General features: G+C 53.7%; 7 protein-coding genes across 7 annotated transcripts; 5 read left to right on the forward strand and 2 right to left on the reverse strand.

Moving 5' to 3' along the window:
• Positions 1 to 869: 869 nt before the first annotated feature.
• Positions 870 to 2768, forward strand: CABS01_16381 (uncharacterized protein; the record flags this gene model as incomplete). Its single annotated transcript, XM_060549712.1, has 1 exon — positions 870 to 2768. The coding sequence occupies one exon, from the start codon at positions 870 to 872 to the stop codon at positions 2766 to 2768; it is 1899 nt and encodes a 632-aa protein (XP_060389447.1).
• A 1031-nt stretch (positions 2769 to 3799) lies between these two features.
• CABS01_16382 (uncharacterized protein) lies at positions 3800 to 4625 on the forward strand (the record flags this gene model as incomplete). Its single annotated transcript, XM_060549713.1, has 3 exons — positions 3800 to 4208; positions 4260 to 4377; positions 4493 to 4625. The coding sequence occupies 3 exons, from the start codon at positions 3800 to 3802 to the stop codon at positions 4623 to 4625; spliced, it is 660 nt and encodes a 219-aa protein (XP_060389448.1).
• Positions 4626 to 6058: 1433 nt separating this feature from the next.
• Positions 6059 to 9271, forward strand: CABS01_16383 (piwi domain-containing protein; the record flags this gene model as incomplete). Its single annotated transcript, XM_060549714.1, has 2 exons — positions 6059 to 6248; positions 6315 to 9271. The coding sequence occupies 2 exons, from the start codon at positions 6059 to 6061 to the stop codon at positions 9269 to 9271; spliced, it is 3147 nt and encodes a 1048-aa protein (XP_060389449.1).
• A 268-nt stretch (positions 9272 to 9539) lies between these two features.
• On the reverse strand, positions 9540 to 13414 carry CABS01_16384 (RNA-directed RNA polymerase; the record flags this gene model as incomplete). The annotated part of the gene is made up of 2 exons (XM_060549715.1): positions 9540 to 12451; positions 12547 to 13414. 2 exons carry the CDS (start codon positions 13412 to 13414, stop codon positions 9540 to 9542), a joined length of 3780 nt encoding a protein of 1259 aa, XP_060389450.1.
• A 3868-nt stretch (positions 13415 to 17282) lies between these two features.
• On the forward strand, positions 17283 to 17761 carry CABS01_16385 (uncharacterized protein; the record flags this gene model as incomplete). The annotated part of the gene is made up of 2 exons (XM_060549716.1): positions 17283 to 17348; positions 17417 to 17761. 2 exons carry the CDS (start codon positions 17283 to 17285, stop codon positions 17759 to 17761), a joined length of 411 nt encoding a protein of 136 aa, XP_060389451.1.
• Positions 17762 to 19664: 1903 nt separating this feature from the next.
• On the forward strand, positions 19665 to 21500 carry CABS01_16386 (uncharacterized protein; the record flags this gene model as incomplete). The annotated part of the gene is made up of 1 exon (XM_060549717.1): positions 19665 to 21500. The coding sequence occupies one exon, from the start codon at positions 19665 to 19667 to the stop codon at positions 21498 to 21500; it is 1836 nt and encodes a 611-aa protein (XP_060389452.1).
• An 835-nt stretch (positions 21501 to 22335) lies between these two features.
• CABS01_16387 (uncharacterized protein) lies at positions 22336 to 23133 on the reverse strand (the record flags this gene model as incomplete). The annotated part of the gene is made up of 1 exon (XM_060549718.1): positions 22336 to 23133. A coding segment is annotated over one exon (798 nt), but the record flags the coding sequence as incomplete, so codon positions are not given.
• Between the last annotated feature and the right edge of the window lie 298 nt (positions 23134 to 23431).

Below are 23431 nucleotides of genomic sequence, written 5' to 3' on the forward strand. Positions count from 1 at the left end.
GGTACAGCCCTGCACACCGGGGAACAGGTGCGACTGCGCCCAGGGGCAACGGTTGGTCATAAAAAGCTCCAGGCCATATTCTCTGGACCACTAGTTGCTGCGCTGCTCCCGCCCGGACTTGGGTGGCGACGCCACCAGCACCACCGCCACTCCAGGCGGCAGCGGTCGTGCAGGGGTGAAAGACACCCGTCTGTATCAGGGGACACGCATGGGTGGTGCAGGACGACAAACCGCTTAGTACCCAAAAGTACCGGGTATCTCGACCGAAGCAAATGCCTCCACGCCCGCCTAACTAAGTGTTGGCACAAGCTCCGGTGGCGCATGACCCCACAGCAAGTGTTGCAAAGATCCCAATCCAAAGAATGGTATGTTGCAAGCCGTCGAATTCACATGGTCAGTCGGGACCGGCGCACATCGTCCACAGCAGACCGTACAACATTCTGGGTGGCCTTGAACCTTTTCGTCGCTCATTTGGCGCCTTCAGAAGTAAGCCTTGTGGTTCGCTTGCTGTCCCTAGGCGTTGGCATCCCGCTGCTAGCCCGGAGTACATGGTTTGTAGCGCCTCTAGGTACTGATGACTAAGAAGAAGGTGATCTAACCCCGGAACGAAATGGCAAGGGGGTTTTCTAGCAGTGCCCCCTATCGCCGACCGTAGGCTCCCAGAATTCTGTTGTGGTGGCTTGAGCGGTTGGCTAGGATTGCGGGGGATGGGGAATGGTCGGTGGCATCGCATGAAACGTGACGGTCGCGCCTTCCGGCGACGTCACAGGCTTACTGTTCAATATTCACATCATTGCCTTCTCACTCCCGATTACAGCCGCTCTTCGGGAGATGATACATCAGACGTAGTAGTCAACTCATACTCTACGATGCTAGACCCGGATTTGCAACAAGCCTCTCCTTTGTCAATCAAGGGATGCGGCGACAACCTATACAAGACGACTGCTGCGGGACTGCTACACGAGATTGGCGTCGACGAAGCGTTGTCCCGCACGGCGAAACATTGTCAGTCCATGACCGATCGCGGCGAAGGGGAGCAGGCAAGACACATTTGGGAAGGCATGCTCATGGCGATGAAGGACTACGTCGGGGAAGGGCATCCGTCTACGCTTGAATGCAAGACCTTTCTCTATCGGATACTGGCAAAGACCTCAGACCTCAGAGCCGCCGAACGTTTGTGCGACGAGGTATTGCAGGCCAGACGACAATGTCTGAAAAACGATGCCGACATGCTACCTTGCATGCTCGAGCTCGCGGCCATCTTTGACTTGCAGGACGACTACGCACAGTCTGAACGTTTGCTATCTGAGCTCTATGGGAAAGACCTAGTCGAGGACGATCCCCTAAGGCTTACGTGTACGACTCGTCTTGCTATTATCTACAAGCAGCAATGTCGATACCAGGAGGCCGAGACGATGATGAAACAGGTAGTAGAAGTTCGAGCGAGGACATTGGAGGACGGCGACGCCGACTTGCTCCAATCCAAGAACAACCTGGCAAGCCTTTTCGTTGATCAACACCGATTCGACGAGGCGAAGGCCATCTACAGGGAGGTCATGACAGCGAGGATTCGCGCCTTGGGGTCGAACCACCGTGATGCGCTTGTCTCTACAGCCGACTTGGCGACGGTGTACCTCCGGCAAGGTCTCTGGAACCGGGCGGAGCAGCTTCTGTCATCTGTTGCAGCCATATCCAGGCGAGAGCTCGGTAGTGATGATGAAGAGACGCTGTCGATCGAGAGGCGCTGGGCGCAGGCTTTAGGGAGGCTTGGCCGACACGGGGAAGCAGAGAGAGTTCTACTCCGATTGCTGAATTCGAGGACGCAGAATGTAGGTCAAGAGCATTCGAAGACACTGATCTGCATGTGGACTCTGGCAAACACGTATTGCGGGCAAGGACGGCACACAGAAGCGGAAACACTCCTTAAACGAGTCGTGGAACTCCAAACAGAACACTTGGGCGGAGAACACTCCGATACTCTGATCAGCAGGTTTTCCCTAGCCCATGTATGCCATCTTCAAGGCCGGTTTCGAGACGCGATCACACTTGGAAAATCGGTTCTCGCAGATATGGAGCGGGCATTGGGAGACGATCATCATTACACTGTCACTTGCCGTGCCAACTTAGCCTTGGCATATGATGGTGCCCTACAGCATGGAAAAGCAGAGGAATTACTGGTGAAAGTGTTGGATGCGAGAAGAAACACGCTTGGGAAAGACCATTCCGAAACTCTGCGGTCGATGGTTAATCTTGCTTCTTCCTTTGGTCAGGCTGAGAAATATGAAGAGGCGAGGCAGCTCGCAAGCGAATTTTTCTGTCGAGCACCGAAGGTTCTGGGCGAGAAACATAGCATCGTCATTCATGGCGTGGCGGAACTTGCGGCAATTCTTGTGGAAGCGAAAGAGTTCGAGCAGGCGGAGGAGTGGCTCAAGCTGGCCTTGGACGTAAGACAGGAGACCTTGGGGCTGAACCACCCTGATACCATCATGTCCACGTACAACCTCGCCATGGCCTTCGTTGGGCAAGGCAGGGCGGAAGAAGCCGCGCCCCTGATGGACAGAGCAACCAACGGAGCTTTGCGCCGGCTCGGAGATCGACACCCAACCACACTGGTCTGTTGCTTCAATCTAGGCGTAACCCGTCGTTTACTGGGTAGGGACAACGAAGCAAAGGCTATCTGGACTCGGATCTTGCCCGACATGGAACAGATTCTGGGACCTCGACATGTTTGTGTTGTCCAGTGCAGATCCATACTATTTGGTAAATGACGAGGCATTCGGAACTAAACTACGACTATTCTCTTATGGTGCCTTTGTAGTCTTTTTATTGCAGACCGTTTTATAATTGCTCGTGTTGCCATCTGACGACCAGCGCCAGCAGTGTCGTGCCATCTTTGGCTAGCCTGTCTGTAATGTCCCAGAGACTAGTACATTCATGGATTAGATATCCTGGCCGCCCCTTCGAAAGAACGATTCTCATGCAGAGCTGGGCGCCTTGCCGTGGATAGCACGGATAACGCTGGTGTCGTCGATGAATATGTAGATTGGCAGGGCTTGATAGGTGAGCAAAGCACGTCTAAGACCGACTGACGCCCCTTCAACCTGAATTTTGAAGACTTTTGCTCATCCGAACCCACTAAATCATTGCAATACGCGTTCGGAATTTTTGATAGATAACGAAGCCGTGCCTTACGGCTCCGTTCATCGTTCCAGAGCCTTCCGCGAAGACAACCCGTGTGGCTTTTCAGCACCACGTACAGCCTTATCCCGGCGCCTCGTTGGGTCGGCCGACATCAGCCCGGCGTTCGGCGGTGGCTATGATGACGTCGCGGACACGGTTTCCAATAACGAGAAGGGGAAAATTTTAGGTTGTTGATAATTGGGTGGCACGTTCCCCTGTCCACCGAAAGCATATATCAAGGTAAAATTGGGCGATACGGAGATTGTAGATCTGAGCTGACGTGCCGATGCGTACACAGCTACGACACCCACGTGACGCAATGTCTGTTCCATCAGCATGACGTTTCATTGTCGTTTCTATCATATTCCCCATTCTTATACTGAACCATAAGAATGCGGGGCACCTGCGACCGTCATGGTGGCTTGCCTTACCAATGACCCTTTCTCACGATAGCGACGGGCTGTTCATAACCAGTATGGAAACTCCAAGAGACACCCAAGCAAGCACAGTTGTCGAGATTGCTCCAGGTGGCGACCTTATTCTGTTGGTTGGACTGGAAGAGACAAGATTTCTCGTTTGTTCTGTGGCACTGATAGCGGTATCGAAGCCTTTCTCCGCCATGCTCGGGCCAGACTGGAAGGAAGGCCACGATATGCACGACCATGGTAAACCTTCCGAGTTACTCCTACCTGAAGACAACGCTGCTGCATTGCAGATCATATGTTCTGTCATTCACCATAAGAACAGTGAAGTACCTCGAAACCTCGCTGTTGACGATGTCCTCGCAGTCGCTGTAGCCACGGACAAGTATGACTGTGGCAATGCTCTCAGATTTGCGAGCGAAAGCTGGCTTCGAACCTCTGGAAAATCAGCTGGTAACCTCATGCTTCTCACTGCCGCAGCATACCTTTTCCAGAACGCACAAGCTTTCAAGGAGATTACAAGAGCATTGATACTTGACTATGATGGTCCTTATCTTGCTCTTTGCTGGGAAGAAGCTGAATCTCTGATGGCGTGGAGGGTGTTCTGTAAGTATCATGGCAACTGATTGGACATGCGACTGACAAGAAAACGGGCAGGTCTGCTGGAACAGCAGAGAGGATTCGCAAGACTCGAACTAGCAGATATTCTTATGGCAGGGGTGAACGATAGGACTGGGGCGTGCGTTCACAAGTGCGGATGGACGAGCAAATATGCGTATGCATACCTGAAGCTGTTGGAAGAAGAGAGACTTTGGCCTTCACGTCTATTTCACACCTCCATCACCAAGGCACTGGAGTCAGCAGGAAGGATGCCTGACCCAATTCCTCAGGAATCAAGCACTTCGTGTATTCACGAGCGCAAGCACGCTGCTCCAGCCTACAGGAGAGACCGCAGAGGGAGAGTTGACACACTCCTCGACAGTATCGGACTTTGTCTACGCTGCGTTCGGTCAGGCAGCATGAGTTCTAGCTGTTGCCAGTCCTCCCATGGCTATTGAGAACCGGTGTTGGAGATACGTAGTGTTTGGGTCAGAGCATGGGTCACTTTGAATCAGTATCCTTACTTAGCCTTGAGAACATTCCCCATATCGCTTGACAGCTTAGCTTGCTGCTCAGACGGATGATGATTTTGGTCTACAAATGTGTCTCATACTTCGTGTCTAGTCGTGGCCTTGGTCTGGGGTGTGAATCCCAGATATACTCCATGATAATCTTTCAAATAGCATAAGGCCTAGCGGTGCCTGGGAGAATACGTCATGATGGCTGAGAGCCTGCCGCAAGTCGCTGGTAACCTTCCTTATCTAGCCTTGAGTAAGTCCGGCGGCGCCTCATCCGTTGGGGAGTGACTAGTCTCGCCCTCTCCTTATACCATTTTGACGTCGAGATGATCTACCCTCCTGCGTACACCAGTCTCTGGCCCCTCGAATAGTCCTTTTGACCCCAAATCGAGGAAGAAGCTTACCGGTAACGCTCGATCAATGCAGGCTGTAGTCTGGCGTAACTGGTTCCGTCTAGCCCTTGCGTCCAAGCGCGTTGAAACGGACGGCGTCCGGTCTGCCAGGCCGAAAGTCACATTTCTGTCAGCCTCTGGGCTACGATCGTCGTATAGATTGAACGGCCGGTCTACATGGCGGACGTGTTTACCAGTGGTTCCCACAGAGAGCTGACAAAGGAGTCACGTCGAGACGCCACCATTCTCCTCCTTGCGCGTTCTGTATAAACCTCGACAGCCGTGACAGAGGCCAGGGCTTGGCCATTGATCCTGGCCCTCGTCTGAACAGGTAGCTGAAGCACGAGTTTTGAACTGTAGTAGAGGTTTCGCGAGATAGCATGTCGACAGATGGCAACGGGAGATAGGTTCACTAGGTAAGGGTAGTGACGGATCTCTACGCGGCAACGAAACATACTTTCACCCTAGAGAAACTACACACAGTTTGAGGTAAACCGGCTAAGGTCTTTGTTGTACCAAGTTTAATATATTTGTAGGTCACCTCAGTAGGTAGCTCCATCGTTGAGGCTAGATCGGTTTTGCGAAGAAGCACAAATCCAGAACTAAGCTTTGTCGGTACTGCTCAGTCTAATTGTGGTCGTCGCATGAAACTTGTAACAGCTCAGTCAGATCTCAGTCCCATTCCAGATGTCCTCCTTGTCGTCATCAAATCTAGCCCGAATGGTGGCGAATCAATCGCTGTCTCGCGGAGAGAGCCAGAGCCTCGCACGTAGTAAGGCGGGGTCGGGCGGGGTAAAGTGGGGAAAGTATTTCTATACGAAGCAGCGGTGCTCCTGTCTACTCTTGACAAACGAGCACAGTCTACACATAACAACCAAGTCTCTCAATGTGGCGGACGCAAGACACGGAGGCCGCGGCCAGTCTCGCGGGGGTCGTGGCAGAAGCGATGGCGAGCGCGGCGGGCGCGGCGGGCGCGGCAGCTTTTCCGGAGGCCGAGGCGGTGATCGTGAACGTCGTGGCGGTAGCTTTGCTGGAGGAGGCAGCGGCGATCGTGGCCATAGAGGTGGAAGGGGCGGCCGAGGCGGCTCCGTCCCTCGTCGTGACGCTTTCGAAAGCGAGCCATGCACCTTCTACGGGTATGTTCAATGCTTCCTGTTCCTGTACTACGTGATGTTCTCGTAATTTAATACCTTGCAGGCAAGGCTCAGTGATACCTCAGCCCGACATTAAGATTACCGCCCTCGAAGACTCCCTCATCAAGAGCTACCAGTCCAAGGACCAAGTCCTCGTCAAAAAGATGGGCGTCCTCAAACTCACAGACTCTACTGTTTCTCTCATGCCTCGTCGTCCCGCATACGGCACCAAGGGAAAGCAGGTCATCGTCTGGGCCAACTACTTCCGCGTGTCCATCGAGCCCGCCGTGCTCTACCGGTACACTCTGGAGGTCCGCAGGGGCGAGAATGCCAACGCTCCTCCCGACGACCCCAAGGGCAAAGGAAAAGGTAAGGCGCAGGCTGGAGGCGGTGATGGCAGCGGCAGTCATGGACCCCTAGGCACCATCCCAGCGCGCAAGCTGAAGATCATCCTGCAACATGCTATTGAAGAGCTTCAGCGCCTCGAGCCTGAGGCGGTCTTGGCAACCGAGTTCAAGTCCAAGCTCGTCTCCTCCAGTAAGTTGAAGCTTGCCAAGAACCCCGTGATCATCAAGTTCAGGAACGAAAACTCCACACGGGAGGAGCTTTACAACATCAAGGTCGTCGGAGAGACCGAGGCCCCGTTGGCTGCCATGGATCGGTACCTCCGGACCATGGTTGACCCAAGCGACCCTGACGAAGCGCACTTCCCTCGCTGCGAGGTCTCTGTCGATGCCCTGAATGTCGTCCTCGGCCACAGCCCAAGGATGAACAATCAGATCACCGCCGTCGGCAAGGGTCGGTTCTTTCCGTGGGGTCCCGGCTCCGCTACGTCACGACTCGGCCAACAAGGTCCCCTCACAGCCATCAGAGGATTCTTTCAGAGCGTACGCCTTGGCACCGGTAGGACCTTATTAAACGTCAATGTCACTCATGGCGTCTTCAAGACCGATGTGCGGGTCAGCGAACTTTGCAAGTGGTTCGGCCTAGACGTATTCGGTACCGGGAACATCAACACGCACAACAACGCTCGAGCAACGTTGCGTACTTTGTCCAATTTCCTCGCTAAGACCCGCGTGACTGTTCAGTTCCGCACTGGAGACGGCAAGGACGTCACTACCAAGAGAGCGATCCACAGCCTTGCGTGCAAAAACGGACTCGCAAGTCCTCCTGTCGGCAGCCTCGTCTTTTTCTCCCAGGGCTTCGTCTATGGCGGCCCACGGGAGGTCAAGTTTCAGCTGGATCCAGCAGAGGGCCAGAAAACGGTCTTGGGCAAAAAGCCGCCGGGTGCGTATTCTGTCGAACAGTATTGGCAGTGGAAGTACGGACAGGCTCCGGATAAGAGCCTGCCTCTGGTCAATCTCGGCACGGCTAACAAGCCCATGTTCTTCCCGGCGGAGCGATGCCTCATTGCTGCGGGCCAGGCGGTTCGTTCCAAGCTCACTGGGGACGAGACTACGGTGATGCTTGACTTTGCCTGCCGCTCTCCCTTTGCCAACGCCATCTCGCTCGAGCGCGACAGCGCGGCGGCGCTAGGTCTTGATGAGTCGATACTTGGGGAGTTTGGCATCACGGTTGACAAGAGGCTATTGACCGTAGCTGCCCGCGAACTGCCCGCCCCCATGGTCACCTATGCCAGCGCTAAGAACCTGCAAAGTCGCGGCGGCTCTTGGAATATGACTGGCATAAAGTTTGCGAAGGCAGGCCCCAGAATCACCAACTGGAACTGGGTGCGCATCGCCGAAGGTGACAACCCAAGCATACCTATCGACGAGATTGCACGGTCCGTTCAGCAATTCGTGGAATTCCTCAACGCCAGTGGGGTCGCCGTTGAGACTCGAGCCCCGAATACCGCCCACCAGATTACCGTCGGCCGCAGCACCGCCGCCGAGGATATCAAGAGAGCTTTCGCGGCTATAGAGAGCTACACGACGAAGGCGAAGGGTAGCATTAAGGGCTTCTTCCTGCTTGTGATCTTGCCTAGGCATGACGCCACACTCTACGGCGCTGTCAAATCTCTCGCCGACGTCCAGTTTGGTTTTCACACCGTGTGCTCCGTGGAAAAGACGTTCATCAAGAATAACCTCCAGACTTTCGCCAACATTGGTCTCAAGTGGAACCTCAAGAATGGAGGCACCAACCATATAGTCAAGGATACAATCGACATTCTCACTTCAAATCAGGCCATGATTGTTGGCTACGATGTCACTCATCCGACGAACATGTCCAACGACAAAAGCTCAGCGCCCAGTCTGGTCGGCATGGTTGCCAGTGTTGACAAAGACTTGGGACAATGGCCGGCCGTTGCGTGGGAGCAGCCTTCTCGTCAAGAGATGCTCGGAGAGGAGCTCACAGAGAATTTCAAGTCTCGCCTCTTGCTATGGCGTCAGCGCAACCAAAGCAGACTCCCTCAGTTCATCATCATCTATCGCGACGGCGTCTCGGAAGGCCAATTCGCCCAGGTCCTCACAACCGAGCTGCCCATGATCCGCAAGGCGTGTGACCAGCTCTACCCGCCCAAGCAGCGTCCGAAACTCTCCATCATCGTATCCGTCAAACGTCATCAAACGCGTTTCTACCCCACGTCTGACCAGAACATGGACCAGAAGTCGCGCAATATCAAGAACGGCACAGTCGTCGACCGCGGTGTCACCCAGGCTCGTTACTGGGATTTCTTCTTGACTGCCCACACGGCTCTCAAGGGGACCGCCCGCCCTGCCCACTATACTGTGCTAATGGATGAAATCTTCAGGGAGAAGTACGGTGTGGGTAACTCAGCTGCGGACCAGTTAGAGAAGCTCACGCATAACCTCTGCTACCTTTTCGGCCGTGCCACCAAGGCGGTCAGTATTTGCCCACCGGCCTACTACGCAGACATCGTGTGTGAACGGGCTCGCGTTCATCGTCCGGCTCTTTTTGACGTTTCGGACGTGGCATCGACGACCACAAGCGCGTCCCAGCCCGTTGAACCTTCGAACAACGTTCAGGTGCATTCGAACTTGCGAGACACGATGTATTATATCTGATGGGTTTGCGGCGAGTGAAGCCTGGCGTGGAGGACGTTGGGCAAGGCTTTGTTGGTAACGTCTCGGTCTTTGCTTGACAGCAGTGGGCCCTGACGGGTCAAGGACATGAATTATTATTTTTGAAATGCAAATTACCACTGTTCAGAGGTGCAAATTGTCCGCTATGATAGCCACATGATCATCTAAGCACTGCATGTAAGCCACCTCGTAGGTAGCGTATTGTCATCTGGCACATTGCTATCGGTGAAAGCCCGCTGTATCACAACCATCATTCGTCGTCTGCGGTATCATCGCGGAATTCAACCCCAGAGTACTGCATGCCCTCCTTCATTCTGGAGACGGCCTGACTGATGAATTTACTGTCAGGTTTTAGGGCCGCGTACATACTCGGTACCACGGTGACAGGAGTTTTGTCACGCGAGGCCATTGACTTGATGAATTGCAGCTGAATGCCAGCCATACGCCACAGCAGTTTTGGTTTGTGCCGATACCAGCGCTTGAACGAGGCACTGGCTCGAATCAAAGCCCACATTGAGAGCCCCTCGGGTGCATGTGATGGCTTCAGGTATGCCACCAACCAAGGGTCGAGTTCTCGGTCGGCCCTGGGTTCGATGGCGCACCACTCTTTGAAGACGTCCACCATGAGACTCGGACGCTCGTTTTCGTCTTTGACTGAGGCCATACTAGTGGTCCACTTTGTTTTGATTGCCTCTAAGTCCTCATTCAAATTCCTCAAGACATTCTTGAGCACCAAGAACGTTGATGCTAGCCTTTCAACTTCGTTGTATGGCTCTCCCAGATCAGCGTCCCAATACTCTGCGTTGGGGGCCACCTCGGCGCTTGACGGCAGGGTTACCAACTCGCGGCTAGGACTATGACTCAAGCTCGTGTCTCGGTTGAGCTTGCGCAGTTCTTCTTCGATATTGGGTTTTGCGACCGAAAACTTCAGGTGATCGATGATGTGGACAGGGTCGCCTCCGCCCATCCAGGTTTCGTGTTCATAAGCTGGTTGGATCATTTTCTGGATTGCACATCCGTTCAGGACCTGTCTTTCAAATGATCGCCAGTCCCTTTCTGTGAACTCGAACCCTTGCTTCGACTGATCGACCAGGCTCCCAAGAAGTGCGCTCAATAAGAGAGCCTGCTTATTGTCTACATCGTTCAAGTTGTAGCAGAGTTGTTCCTTGAACTTAGTAGCGATTCCCAAAAAGCTCGGTTGCATGTTGAAGACAATACCACGAGTGATCATTGCCAAAGCTGCTAGAGGCTTGTCAATTCCTCGAGTGAGGTCTCCGTACGACGTTTCATCCTTCCTGAGGTACTTCGAAATGTCTGGTTTGGCCGGTATAGCGGCATTCTCAAAATTAGACACGATAGCTGGTTCCCAACATACCCAAGCCCTGTCTCCATCATAGTCGCCGCCTGAAAGCTTGTCGGCAAGCGCAATGTCTCCTTTTGCCGAGAATACGACGACGTCTTTCAATGCGCGCAACTCCGGCTTGAAAACGGCTTTGACCTTCTGTATATCGCTAGCGATGTGCGCCGGAGATCGTGCGACAAGAACATCGCATTCATGCAGCATGGAGTCCGAGAAGCTTTCGGTTCGAAACGTAGATGAGAAGCATATATGCACCTCGTTCTCTTCGAGGATGTCCCAGAAGTCGACCACCATGTACAAATACGCTGAGCTTGGGATCTTGATGTTCATCTTCTTTAGCAGATTTTTACATCTCGCGCGCCGAAGCTCCCGTAGCATGTCTTGCATGAATTTCTGTTTGGTTGGTTCGAAGCCGCCGTCGATCAAATAAGTTAGCTGTTCTTCTTTGGATTCGGGGAGCCCGGCCAGGAACGGCACGCTGTTTTGCGTCATACGTTGCTTCCTAGCGGCGAAATTTTCATTCACCCATTGCCGAAATTGTAGCGGATGCTTGAGGGCATCTTTCTGGACTTTGAATTCGTCGCTGAGCTGGTCTAGGAGCCTGTCTCCCACAAACTTCCTCATGGCCTGCTTATCTTTGGCACGGTCTTCTAGAATGGGAAGGAACTGAATGTTGAGGCTGGCGGATCGAGGCTCTGCAGCAACGTGCTTAATCTCCAGGGTCCGATACTCCTGTTGGATGAAGTCGCAGTCCCACTTTCTTTGTGAGGGCCAGGTCTCTATCCAAATATCGCTTCCAGTGTCTTCGACGTCGACGATCCACACGCCTTTGGCAGAGCCCAGACGACCCTGTATCGTACAAGGAATGTCGCTCAACCCAAGAACGTCCCTGACCTTACGGGCAAGAGATAGCGACATGCGGCCAATGCCATCGTTCATCACTTTCTTGGTTGGTGATTCGATATTTTTCTGTTGGTGTCGTATCTGATTCTGATCCAGACAAGCTACTGCGGTCGTTATGGTGAGACCCAGTTGTATGCGGGCAAACAGCTTACGGTAAGGTTGGTGACCGTTGCGATCCAACTGCAAGAGCCAGTCGAGCATCTCCCCAACCTCCAGTTTGGGTCGCGACTCTCTGAAGATGTGCACGGGCCGGTGGTCGGGAGAAGGACCGTCGTCGAAGTTGATACCGTCTTCAGCAAAATAGCTCAGCCTTTTTTGCAGAATGCTTCTCGGACGTGGATCCAAAAACACGTTCGTCTGAAGAATCTTGCGCCCTGCGTCCCTTGCGTAAAAAGCTTGCCACTGTCTGCCGGCTAGGTGATGCACTTGAGAAGAAAGCCAGCCGATCACCTCTCGAGATACATCGGGCTCTCTGATCGGAGTCGTCCATGAGCTCGGTGACGGGACCACTATTTCAAGGAATCGATCAGATCCAAATTTGCGGTGCAGACGGCATCCTTGATCCAATATGGCCGGCTCCAATTTCAGGGAGAATATTGGGCCAGATCTAGCGTTCTTTGTTTGAACGAGAGAGGCCGCGAAAGAGACATGCTGCCCATTTGACGACTCAAAGCCGCTTAGACCTGCTGTCCAAGCATCAAGTGTTGGCCTTTCGGGGAAACCCTTCCCATTGAATGGATGTTGCTCTCGAAGGACGCGGTATAGAGTGTCGTAGTCTCTCCACGTTTCATCGTAAGACAGGATAATCTCATCAAGATCAACATCACAGTGGAGCGCAATACGGGTGATCTCCCATGCAATAGCGAAAGGAGCTTGTATGAGCCAATATGGGAATTTTGCTAGGTGTAGTCAGCGCGAGAGCTGAGAAGAACATGCCTAGCTGCCGAAGTCACACCACGCTGTAGACAGGGGGCTAGGGGACTAGGGGACTCACGCCAGGTCGCATCGAGCCGGCACTGAAGATTGGCTGGCTCTGTAGGCATCGAGACACAACAGATTGGCTCATATAGGTTTGGGTCATCAATGCCTGAAATCTCCGTGTAGACAGTCGAGAGAACAGGAGAGCCCTCGCCAGGGGTTGGATGGGCGTGTAGCCGCGTCGATACGTTGACAATAGACCCTGGGAAGGAACTATGGGGAACATCTTGAGGAGCCGTTGAATTCCGCAAATTCACTTGCTCGGTGATTGTCTCCTTGGTCCCAGCGGGGAGCGCTTTTGCAGTAGAATCTGCTAGTGGGTGCTCTGAGCTTGTGTTCCTGACGACGCTGCCTACTGATCTAGCACCGCCTTCATCCGGACTGTCTACCTCTGCGGGCGTTTCTCTCTTAGGCTGAAAAACTTCAACATGTGTGCCTGCTGTCGCCATGCTTGGCTCATGGACCGTAATGGTGTGGGCTGCCCTTTTTAGGACACCGAGGAGTACCATCTGGAGTTCCAACATCTCGCCTGGGGAGCCGGCCTTGGGCTTTTGTGTCGTTGCGAGACTCGGATCGCGGCAATCATAGGGGCGAATCCATTTCTCGCTGGCTGCGAGGGCCTCCCAACCGAATGAGTGCAAGACTTTGTCCAGTAAGAACGATTGCTCAGAGGAGAGATACGTCAGGAGACGCACAATCTCGTCGCTCCGGGCGAATGCTGCATTCTGTTTCGGTCGCCTGGGGGCAGAGGCAGAACCTTGACTGGCGTCGGGGATCTGGATAGCAAGATGATAATCGCGGTTCAGCTCATTGACGGTAGCGATGACCTGCTTGTTCAACAAGTTCTTTGATGCGGACAGCCATGAACTGATCGGCGGAGCCATAGTGGAGGGACGAAGTATTCGAAGCGGAGGATTGTACAGAAGGAAGTGAGGATGGAGCCGGATTTGTACGCAGTAGTGCCGATTTGCCAGAAGAGCCCTGCCACATCAGGATGTGGAGATAAAGCGCTGAGCGAGCGTCTCATGCCTCTTTTCCCCCGCGACCAGCTGGCTGTCGACCCCGGCTAGGCTCGTCTCCACATCCCGTGACTGCGTGCATGTATCACAGGTGTACTGTATCGGTACACAGTTCAAACACTTGCATTTTCCTCTAAGGCGTACGACTCGTCCGCCGAGCACGATGAGCTGGCTCATACCCGCGCGAGCGCATTTCAGTAGACGCGAGGTGCCCGAATCACATCTATGCACATTTCGCCCCATGGCATTGTCAGCGTACCAGGTCGTCATGCAGCGCACTTGCTATTGCGAAGCCTTGGCACAGAGCGGGGCGAGGGCGCTTATCTGCATTCAGTAAGTTGGCTGTGGCATTGAACCTCGAGCTCAGCCAGACCTTACGCTGTTTATCCTGGGATTGGGTACCTGAGCTGATCGCTTCGCACCTCCGCAAGGTCTCCCCCATTCATTGTATAGCGCTTTTCCAGGCCGCCATGTAATATGGAGTAGTAAAGGCGGCGACGGGATCCCCCGATTGACTAGCGGCGGGTCGTTTGCGGCTTCCTCGCGACGGCCCGCGTGACGGGTCGTTAATATCCCTTATCCATGCGGAGAACACACCAACTGGTACTCCGTACCATTACGGGGCTTGGTTTGTGCTGAGCAGCTGCCATGGAAGGTTTGTGGTTAGCGTGGCGCTCTTGCGTGTGAAAGAATGGATAAGTACTCATCACTGAGGCCAAGTCACTACCACCCGGCCCTTTCTACGGTGCACTCGGTCACACGCAGATTGGCACTGCCCACTCTTGCACCTACCCCGCCTGGTCCAGATATGCGATCTTCCAGCCAGCTAAGTCCGTTGAACACAAAACGTGTCGCCAGCCTCCTGCGCATTCAGAGTTGTATGATGAGAATAATGTTATCAAATGCTTCCTGGGGCAGCACAGTCTACATGATTTAACTATGTAATTGGCAATGGAACACGGAGGCGCTTATGATAGGCGGGTACATACTGACTGCTCACCCAGTATTCTATGGGTCATCGTACGGAAGAAGCACTTCCTTGTGAGGAAAAGGCATGGGCAGGATGTCTCTGTCAAGCTATAATAACCCTTTGCGTCCTCCTCCAGGGTCTTCAGCACTTACCATGGAAACTATCGTCCCTCTAGTATTGAGGTCAAGAAGCGAATGTGCTTGCGGGGGATAAAGAGGCTTTCCAACCCGCACATGATATGTGGGACATTTGTCTGCAGCTTACGAATCAATGGTGTGCCAGCCACTTGAATGGCCAGAGTCCGTGTTTCGAGACAATACTCGCTGGATGACTTAACATTCCAGGGGGAAGTGGCCAAGACTTGTACGAGTCGTTTTGTCACTGTCCGGTGTCGATGTTGGGGTTTTCCGGAATATCTCCTGCCACACGCGCGTAGAATACATACAATCACAACACGACCTGTTCATACTAGTGCTCTTCTCTGGTGTCTTTAGCTATGATGCCAACATAACGACTACGTATGTCTATTTGCCATCCTTAATATCTCTAAGTGCCAACAGAGACTGTGAACGGAATATTGGAAGCGTCCCGTGTCACCGACGATAGTGGTCAATCAAGCTAGTCAGGACAAGAGCCTAACACTAAGAGGAAATGTCAGTCGACGCGGGATCTCCATCGCGATGTCTGGGTCCCGGGCCATCTTTTTCAACCTCTCCCTCTCAAGCCGATAGAATCCCCTTGAGACCAGGCGTGATTGTGCGACAAGACAATACGCCGCACAACATAGCATAGTATGGTCATCTATTCCTAATCTTTGTTTCCGAGAAGGCTTTGTCACTGGGCTTTACGGAGTCATGCAGGAGGCCGTCGGAATTAGACAAGCCTCATAGGTGAGCAGCTTTTCGGACCAACCTGGCGCAGGGCCACGCACAGCAACGTGGCACTGTATAAGCGCAGCGGTTGGTTCACTGCATTGAAGTGCATTCACCAACTGCAAGCCTACTGCATGAAGTTCACATGTGGCAGCAGGAATGAATATGCCTCATGAAAGGTACCCGTCAGCTAGTGCTGCCGCTAGCAGCACATTTGCACGAGCTTTCCCATCAAAGGTTGAGTAGAGACTACTGCACAATGGGCCCCCGAACTCGCGTTCGCGAATCACGCTCGGCTGCTTGATGCAACGGAGACCAGAGTGTTCATCTACTAAGCCATACTCTAGCATGAGGACAAAACTCACGCCACCACCAAGCATTAAGGACGCTGCCGCCGCGACCTCTGCGTCCTGCGTTCGCCATATTGAAACAAATGGTCGTTTTGTATGGATTGTCATCGTCTGTCAAGGAGCAGGCTGGAGCACCGCTGCATCTTATGAAAACACTTTCCCCGCTCTACTCCGCCTGGCACCGCTTATCTCCTGTGCTGGGCTCCGGCTCCCTCAGTGAAACAGTGCTTGGAGCGGAAAGATAGGCTAGACGGGGCACAAACCGAGGCCGTTGGTGGGAGGGCACACAGGCCCGCAACCGCGGCGAGCCAAGTTTGCACCTACAGAGCGACGGGTCTTCAATGGGTGCTTCCCGTCCCGGAACTCATCGGCCGGTCACTCAGGAGCGGAGCCTGTCGATGTCGGCGATCCCTCACCGTACGGGTCGGTTGTCCAGCAAAGCCGGGAACAGCGCGCACCTGCTCACTTAGAGACGCTGGGGGTCCCCTTGAGTGCGATTGTAGGGCGCAAGGGTTCATCGCCGGAAGCGCAAAATTACTGCTCTTGCCGCCTTGACTTCTTGTAGCATGACCCGAGTCGTACCGTGCTCTAGCCAGGACAGCGCCACATCGAGTGATAAGGGTCCAATGACGGAGAGGTAGAGGTACCCGGAACGATGATCGAGGCGGCCCGTAGGGAGGCAGGGTTGCCGGCGGATGGCCATCCTCCACCAAGTTTGTCGAGTGCACGGGCCAACGCAAGTTCGAGTTTGGCGAGTTTCTATGATTGAAAAAAAAGAAAAAAAGGTTGTTGCTAATTCCACGAGCACCAGCCAGTCACCTATGGAGCTGCAATTGGCGCAAGCTTTTGGGTGCATGTAGTCCATGAGTGGCGGCCTACGCCGTCCACCCTACTGGAAAGAAGGGGAAAAATGAGGATTGGGCCTTGGCTGCCGTGTATTCCCGGCCTCCATATGATCAGTTCGGTTGCTCGGCGCGGGTTCTGGCGCGAGGGTTCAACTGCGTGTCGACCACCTTGCTCCAGGAGACTGACGCAGAGAGGATATGAAGAGGTGAGAACAGATCACACATTCCGACATCGCTATGTAGGGACGGGCACAGATCTGCACGCTCGCTGGGCATGCGCTTTCTTGACATCACGCCAGACTGCAGGGTCGCCCGCAGCTAACGAATCGGACGGCTCCCGCGCCACCTCAGCCGTCCCACCCCACGTACACCGTAATGGTGAAAGCTTGTTCTCAGCGATACGCCTGGTGTCATCGACATCTGTACATACGAAACGTTCCCCACGACATATGCAGCGAGCAGATGCCACAGTGCGCAGCCTTCTCGCGTTCATTGTGGAAGGACGTGCGCTTCGCTGCGCGGCAAAAGCATCCAGGGCCTTTCAGGGGTCGTGAACGCGCCGATGGCTAAACTGACCGGAAGCCTAGTCTACGCCGCCGACATGGGCCGAAGCGCATGCATACAGGCAATATCGAGTGGGAATGAGCTAACCGCCCCCGTAACGGGCGCTAGTCTAGGCTGACACGCTGCAGCACTATGACACTGCCACCACTCGCCTGGCTCGTTGGGTCGACGGTCCAGGGGCCTGATGACGTAGAGTGCGTAGGTTAGCAAGTGTTTGCCTTCACCTCGTCTGGAGAGCACGCTACTTCGGTCACCCTGCGCCCAAGGTACCGCCATATGAGCGTCGTCCAGACCAGGCCCCGCCTGCAGCGACCAGGCGCTCCAACGCCATCCTGACGGCGCGTGATTTCACACTTTGCTACTGCATGCGTCCAAAGTGCCAGCCCACCAACCTGCCTTGCGGCACCGTTTCAGAGGGCTGGCTAATGGCAAGCGATGTGTATTGCCATCCTGGCCTCGGGCAGTCAAAGTGGCTGCACAACACGCGATCACGACGCGTCCTAGATGGCGAACTGCCAATCCCCCGTGACGTCTCCCCAGCACCGCCGTCGATGTTCAGGGAAAGAGACAATGCGACAACGCTGCAGGGGGCGGTCGTGTCACCAAAGTAAACAGCGGAGGATCTCCAGTGGTGCCCGCTGTGAGAAAAATGTGTTGCTAATCGCTTGTGTACGACGACGTCGTCCTGCTGATGGCTGCACTCAGCGTCGTTCACCGGTGTTGACGCGGGGGCTGGGCCCTTCGTTTTCGCCTCCCGCATTCCAATAAGCTTCCATCGCCATGCGTCAAGCTCAAAGGCAAGGTAGGTATATCCACAGGTGAGGTTGATTGGAAGATAGGCACGCACACCTATCGTAATTGCATGAGTACCGCTGGGGTTTGCAATTTAATTAGAACCCATACGGGGAGAGCTTCCATAGGGGCAAGAATCAGTCTAGGGCGTCTGGTTTCCGATCAACTACGGATACCTTACCCACAGCCTTAAGTGATTGCAAGTCATGCATAAGTACTGAGCACCTCTCGCTCCTCGAGGAGTCCTGCCTACATTGTTGGCGCGTATTCACATCGGAGTGCGGTGTGGTCATGCACAACCCTGGTGGCCTGCCAGCAACATGACGAGACAAAATCCGGTTCGCACAGTTTGGGCGGCTCTGCCCGACAGGTAGGTAGCGGAGGCACTGGCTTTTATCGTTCCGAATTTTTATTTCGAGTCTGAATGCTCTTTACTTTCACAATTTCATTTTAACCAAAAGGAGAAAAAAAGGCTCGAAAGACTACTTGACGGTAAAGCGCAGGATTTAACATAAGCTTTGACTCTGCTACAATACGGTACTCAAGTTACATCTTGTGTTAAAGGCCAAACCCCGTCTCGCCCGGATTGAATTAGGACACACAATCGCCTGACTCCCCAAGCCTGCGCGTGCACCAGAAATGGAGCGAATACCTCGAAGGATATCCAGGTCTTCGGGTCTGTCTCAGCTTCGGGTCAGGGTCTGATGTTGAGTGTAGAGCTACTTTTGGCATCACCTCAACAATTTTTGTACGTGCCGAACTTGCTCAGACTAAATGCCATGAGAGGCAACATAATCGTGATGAAGAGCAACTCCCACATCGGTCAACTGCCTAGGCCGACGAATGCCACTTGAAACGTTTGTGGCGTGTATGGTGCTGCACGATACCCCTCAGTCAGGTTGGTTGCGACCGTACCCCTCACTGAGGGCCTCTAACATTACACTTGAGTTCCTAACGCGCGGCTAGAACCACAAAGTGGTGTTTATGGAACCACTGCATATCCATTCTTTGTTCATACGGGCCACTGGAAAACCAACCCGACACCGATCCCTGTTCATTGCCTCAAACGGTTAGTATTGTGCATGTTGGCTGACACCCAAGTGGCAGCTAGCAGCCAACTCCGAAAGGGCTGGGCTCGCTTTGGAAGACGTCTGGTGCTCCGGGCTGAGGTGACCTCTTGTGATGATGAGAGCTGTGGTGCATTTCAGCCTACGCTTAGCCCGGCGCAGCGCTAACACGACCCTACACACGTACTCGCCAGCCAATCGGTGCCAAGATTCGATTCTTTACCATGTTTCAATCTACGGGCCGACTATCCCATCGACTGCTGCAAGGCGACAGTACAATGGTCTCCAGCTTTTCTCCAAATTCTCCAAGATATGAATTTTTTGATTTGCGGATATAGTGGAAATAAATCGGAATAACGCCTGATTAGTTCTTCCCCCGCACTCGGATGTACTGTCGCCTTGCAGCAGTCGATGGGATAAACCAGACAGATACGTTCTTTGAAATGCGGGGTCGGGGGATTCTCCCGCATTGCCTTCGTGAACAGAAATACACCCTCCTCCTCCATCCCAATGTCCTATCGAACACCCAATTGGCGCCGAGTTCCTCGACAACACCACATCTATCCCGTTATTCACCCCAGCAAACCAGATAGATATGGAACCATCATCCTCCATCAATCCGTACGAACAGCTGGTCAAAAGCTTGGGCGCCGAAATGACCTTCCGCGGCGTCACTTTGCGTTTCAAAGAGTCATTCAGCAGCGACAATGCCGAAGCTGTCTCGTTACTCAGGGAAGCGTCGGCTGCAATGGAGAAGGTTGCTGGTCGAGAAAACCTTTTCACGCTCAGAACCAAGTCCAATCTGTCAGCGGCGTTGGTAAAGATTGGTCAATTGGAAGAAGCCGAAAATCTTGGCCTGGAGGCTTTCAACACGATGCGTCGATGTTTGGGCGAGGAACATGACGTTACGATTTCCACCGCGCTTAGTCTCGCAGCTGCGTATTACAACCGAGGCAAGTATGATCAAGCCGAGGGTCTGTTTGTGGACACATTGCGCAATATCACGAGTGAATCGGATTCTCGTAGGCTTGTATGCATGAAGGATTTGGTCCGAACATACAGGCAACAAGGCAAACTCGACGCAGCCCAACGCCTGGCAAAAGAGTCGTTGGAGGCTGCAAGGATACAGGATGATCTCCTAGGCCTTCTTACGGCACAGTCGGAGTTGGCACACGTACTTATCGAGCAAAACCAATACGAGGAGGCCAAGAGCTTGATGGTGGATGTAAGGACACAGAGAGGGAAAGCACTAGGGTGGGATCACTCTGATACGCTTGATTCTACGGCCAAGCTGGGGTTTCTGTATCTGCATCTGGGCGACGGGGAGAAGGCTCGGCAGGTCCTGCAACCTGTGATGGCTAAACTGGAGCAAACACTAGGCGACGACGATACTGTCACATTGTCAGCTAAGGCGGGCTTGGCCTCAGCCCTCGACACACTCGGCAGACACAGAGAGGCAGAGACACTTCGGCTTTCAGTAGCAAAGAAGATGACGCAGCTCCTCGGGGAAGAGCATCCATGGACGCTCGAATCACTTTTTGATTTGGCTTCCACATACCAAAGCCGAGGCAAATATGCAGATGCGGAACAACTTCAACTACAGGTGCTTGGATCGAGGGAGAAAGCCTTGGGCGCAGATCACCGCGATACGCTTGTTACGAGGGCGAGCCTCGCTCACTCCTATCGTCTGCAGGGTCGATATCAAGAGGCGGTGGAACTTGGTGCGAATGTGGCAGAGAGGATGAAGGTAGTCTTAGGAGAGAAGCACCCGGATTTCCTCGACTGTCTTCGCGAATTGGCCCTAGCCTATCATCACGTCCAACGGCATGAGCAGGCAGAAAAGCTGACCGTTGATGTCCTAGAGGCAACGCGTGGACAGCTGGGTGAAGATCATCCAGAGACGCTTCAAAGTATGAGCAACCTTGCTTTGTCGTATCTTGACACAGGCAAATTCAAGGAAGCGGGGGAGCTCGCGACCGAGCTGATGGGCCTAATCGAAAGAGCTACGGGCAAGGGAGGTCACGTCGTTGTTACTGTCATGGCTAATTTGTCTTTTGCACTTTTAAAAATTGGGGCTTTCGATCAAGCAGAGTCGCCGGGAAAATCCGCGCTGGACGAGAGGGAAAACAGTTTGGGGAAAGACCACCCGGACACCATTGTGTCCATGTCAAATCTGGCCATGATATACAATGCCCAGTTCAAACGAGTGGAGGCGGCGAGCTTGATGAGTGAAGCAGTCCAGCGAAGCTCCAACAAACTGGGGGACGAACATCCTATCACGCTTCTTTGCGTCTTCAATCTAGCTGTAATTCGCTGCGACCAAGGACACAAAGGTGACGCGATGCGCGTATGGACGACAATTTTGCCGAAGATGCGGGCTGCGTTGGGGGCTGGACATGAATCCACTGTCCAGTGCGAACGGTATGTGGCGACCTACAAGAAGGCTATAGAGCCGTTGGCGTGTGCAAACATGACAGATGGTCATATGTAATATGCAATGCGATTCCCGGAACGGACAGCTTTATGTTTTCAAAATTATGGTGCACTGCTACGATATCCATGGCTTGCCTCGCAGATTCAAGAGTTAGTGAGATGCGTAATCTTTAGGTACCAACGACGAACACATTTCTCGTCTTCACCTTCTTGTGTACAGAATAGTATGACCAGTTCAAACAGAAGCTCGTCTAGGCTACCTGCACCCTCGGTCCCTACTCCCTCGGTCCCTACTCCCTCGGCTTCCGGTTTTCTTGGACATTGCGTGTTGGTACTGGTATCGCATTCGTTTGACTGCTATCGTCGCAAAAAGACTCTTCAGGATCGCCGAACTGATGACCCTCGTCGTCGCTGCTGCTGGCTAGTGATTGCTGGTCGTCAAGATCGCTGTTATCCTCTTCCCAACCATCCCTGTCGCTGACTTCCCCCATATCTTCGCATGCGCAATCTGCGGAGATATCTGTGTTCAGACTCTCGCATTCCCCGCGTTGAGGAGTTTTCATGTTCAGACAAGGGTAGTTCCAGACCTTCCACAGGCAACCTAGTCCTCTTCCGTGAGGGACACGCCGGCTGCATCTCGTCGGAGATCTGTTGACAACCGATAGACCCGGAAGATCAGCGGTACAAGCCTTTGGAGCATGGAAATGTAGCGTTCTCGAGTGTTCTTCCTTGCCACAAGCGAAAAAGGCTTCGGATAGCACTTGCTCGGGTGCACACTACGTAGCCAGCAGAGTGGGTTCCTGCTAGACGTTCTTGCCGTTTTCTCGCATCGACTGATGATATTGTACGCCGCGTGACAGAGCGCTGCAATCTTGGCCTCGTCATCAGCAGGGCTAACGATCTCGTTGTCGAGCTACGACAGGCCCGCCGAGAGAAGAAGAGGGCGATACGAGCGCTTTACTGGCCGCAGAGTCAGTGGGTAGAGAAGCTGACGGTCCACGTTGGCATACACCCGCTCCCATCCCGTCCGCTCTAGCCAGGGTCGGAATTCCGTGTATGCCACTGCTGTGTTGTTGGAAGACCCCTCCTGGGCGGCAGAGCAAGTTCTTCCCCTTGGGCACGGCTGATCGCTGATGGAACGCCTCTTCGCGTGCCAGGCGTCGCGTAAGTGACGCAGCTCCTTCGTCGCGTCCAAAGGGCCTGACTTCCGTCGTGGCAGCATCGGCCCGTGAATCAGTCCAGTATTGCGACCGGGGCGGGTTACGAACCCAGGCCTGTAAGGATACCGGCATGTGCGACGAGGCAATTGAAGCGTGACTGCTTGCCCACCTTCCGGTAGTCGCCCGAAAGGGCCTTCTATTGAGATGCCGCTCGATTATCGGCTTGCTGATGGTGCGGAACGGGCAGAAATCGTAGAGAAATCCATCGTGACACCGACGCCGGTTATCGATGAGAACGCCGTCGGGTCGTGGGTCAACAGAAGTAGGCTCCTTGAGGCGCAGATCTGAGCGTCGTGGTGTATAAATTACCTGTCTGCGCCTCTCTGCCGGTATCTGATGTTGCGAGCTAGGTGCTCGGTCACAACGCTCGAAGTCGGCGATGAAGCAATACGGCAGTCGTCCCGAGAACAGACTAAAAGCAGCGCGGAGTCGATAACCGATGGCTGGACGCTCGTTGGAATGTCTCCCTCCATCTCTTCAAATCAGCCGGTTAATACGCGGTGAATAGAACGTGTCACTGTCTTGCGTAGCCAGTGCAGAGGTTAGAAGGGATTCAAAGCCTAAATTGTCGCATACCAGACGACGTGTCATTTGGGTCAAGACCTGATTTAGCGAAATGAACCGATCTCCAAGGAACTCACATGGCTGGGTACAGAAAGCGGATCAAGAACAGATTCACAGCCGCTCAGGCGTCGCAGCACTGCCGGGGTGACAGCCACCGAGATCCGTGCCACGCAAATAGGTCGTGATTCGGGACTTCATTGGTACA

The sequence above is a fragment of the Colletotrichum abscissum genome (assembly GCF_030869225.1).
Source record: "Colletotrichum abscissum strain IMI 504890 chromosome Unknown Scaffold_95.1, whole genome shotgun sequence".
In the NCBI taxonomy this organism is placed as follows: Eukaryota; Fungi; Ascomycota; class Sordariomycetes; order Glomerellales; family Glomerellaceae; genus Colletotrichum; species Colletotrichum abscissum.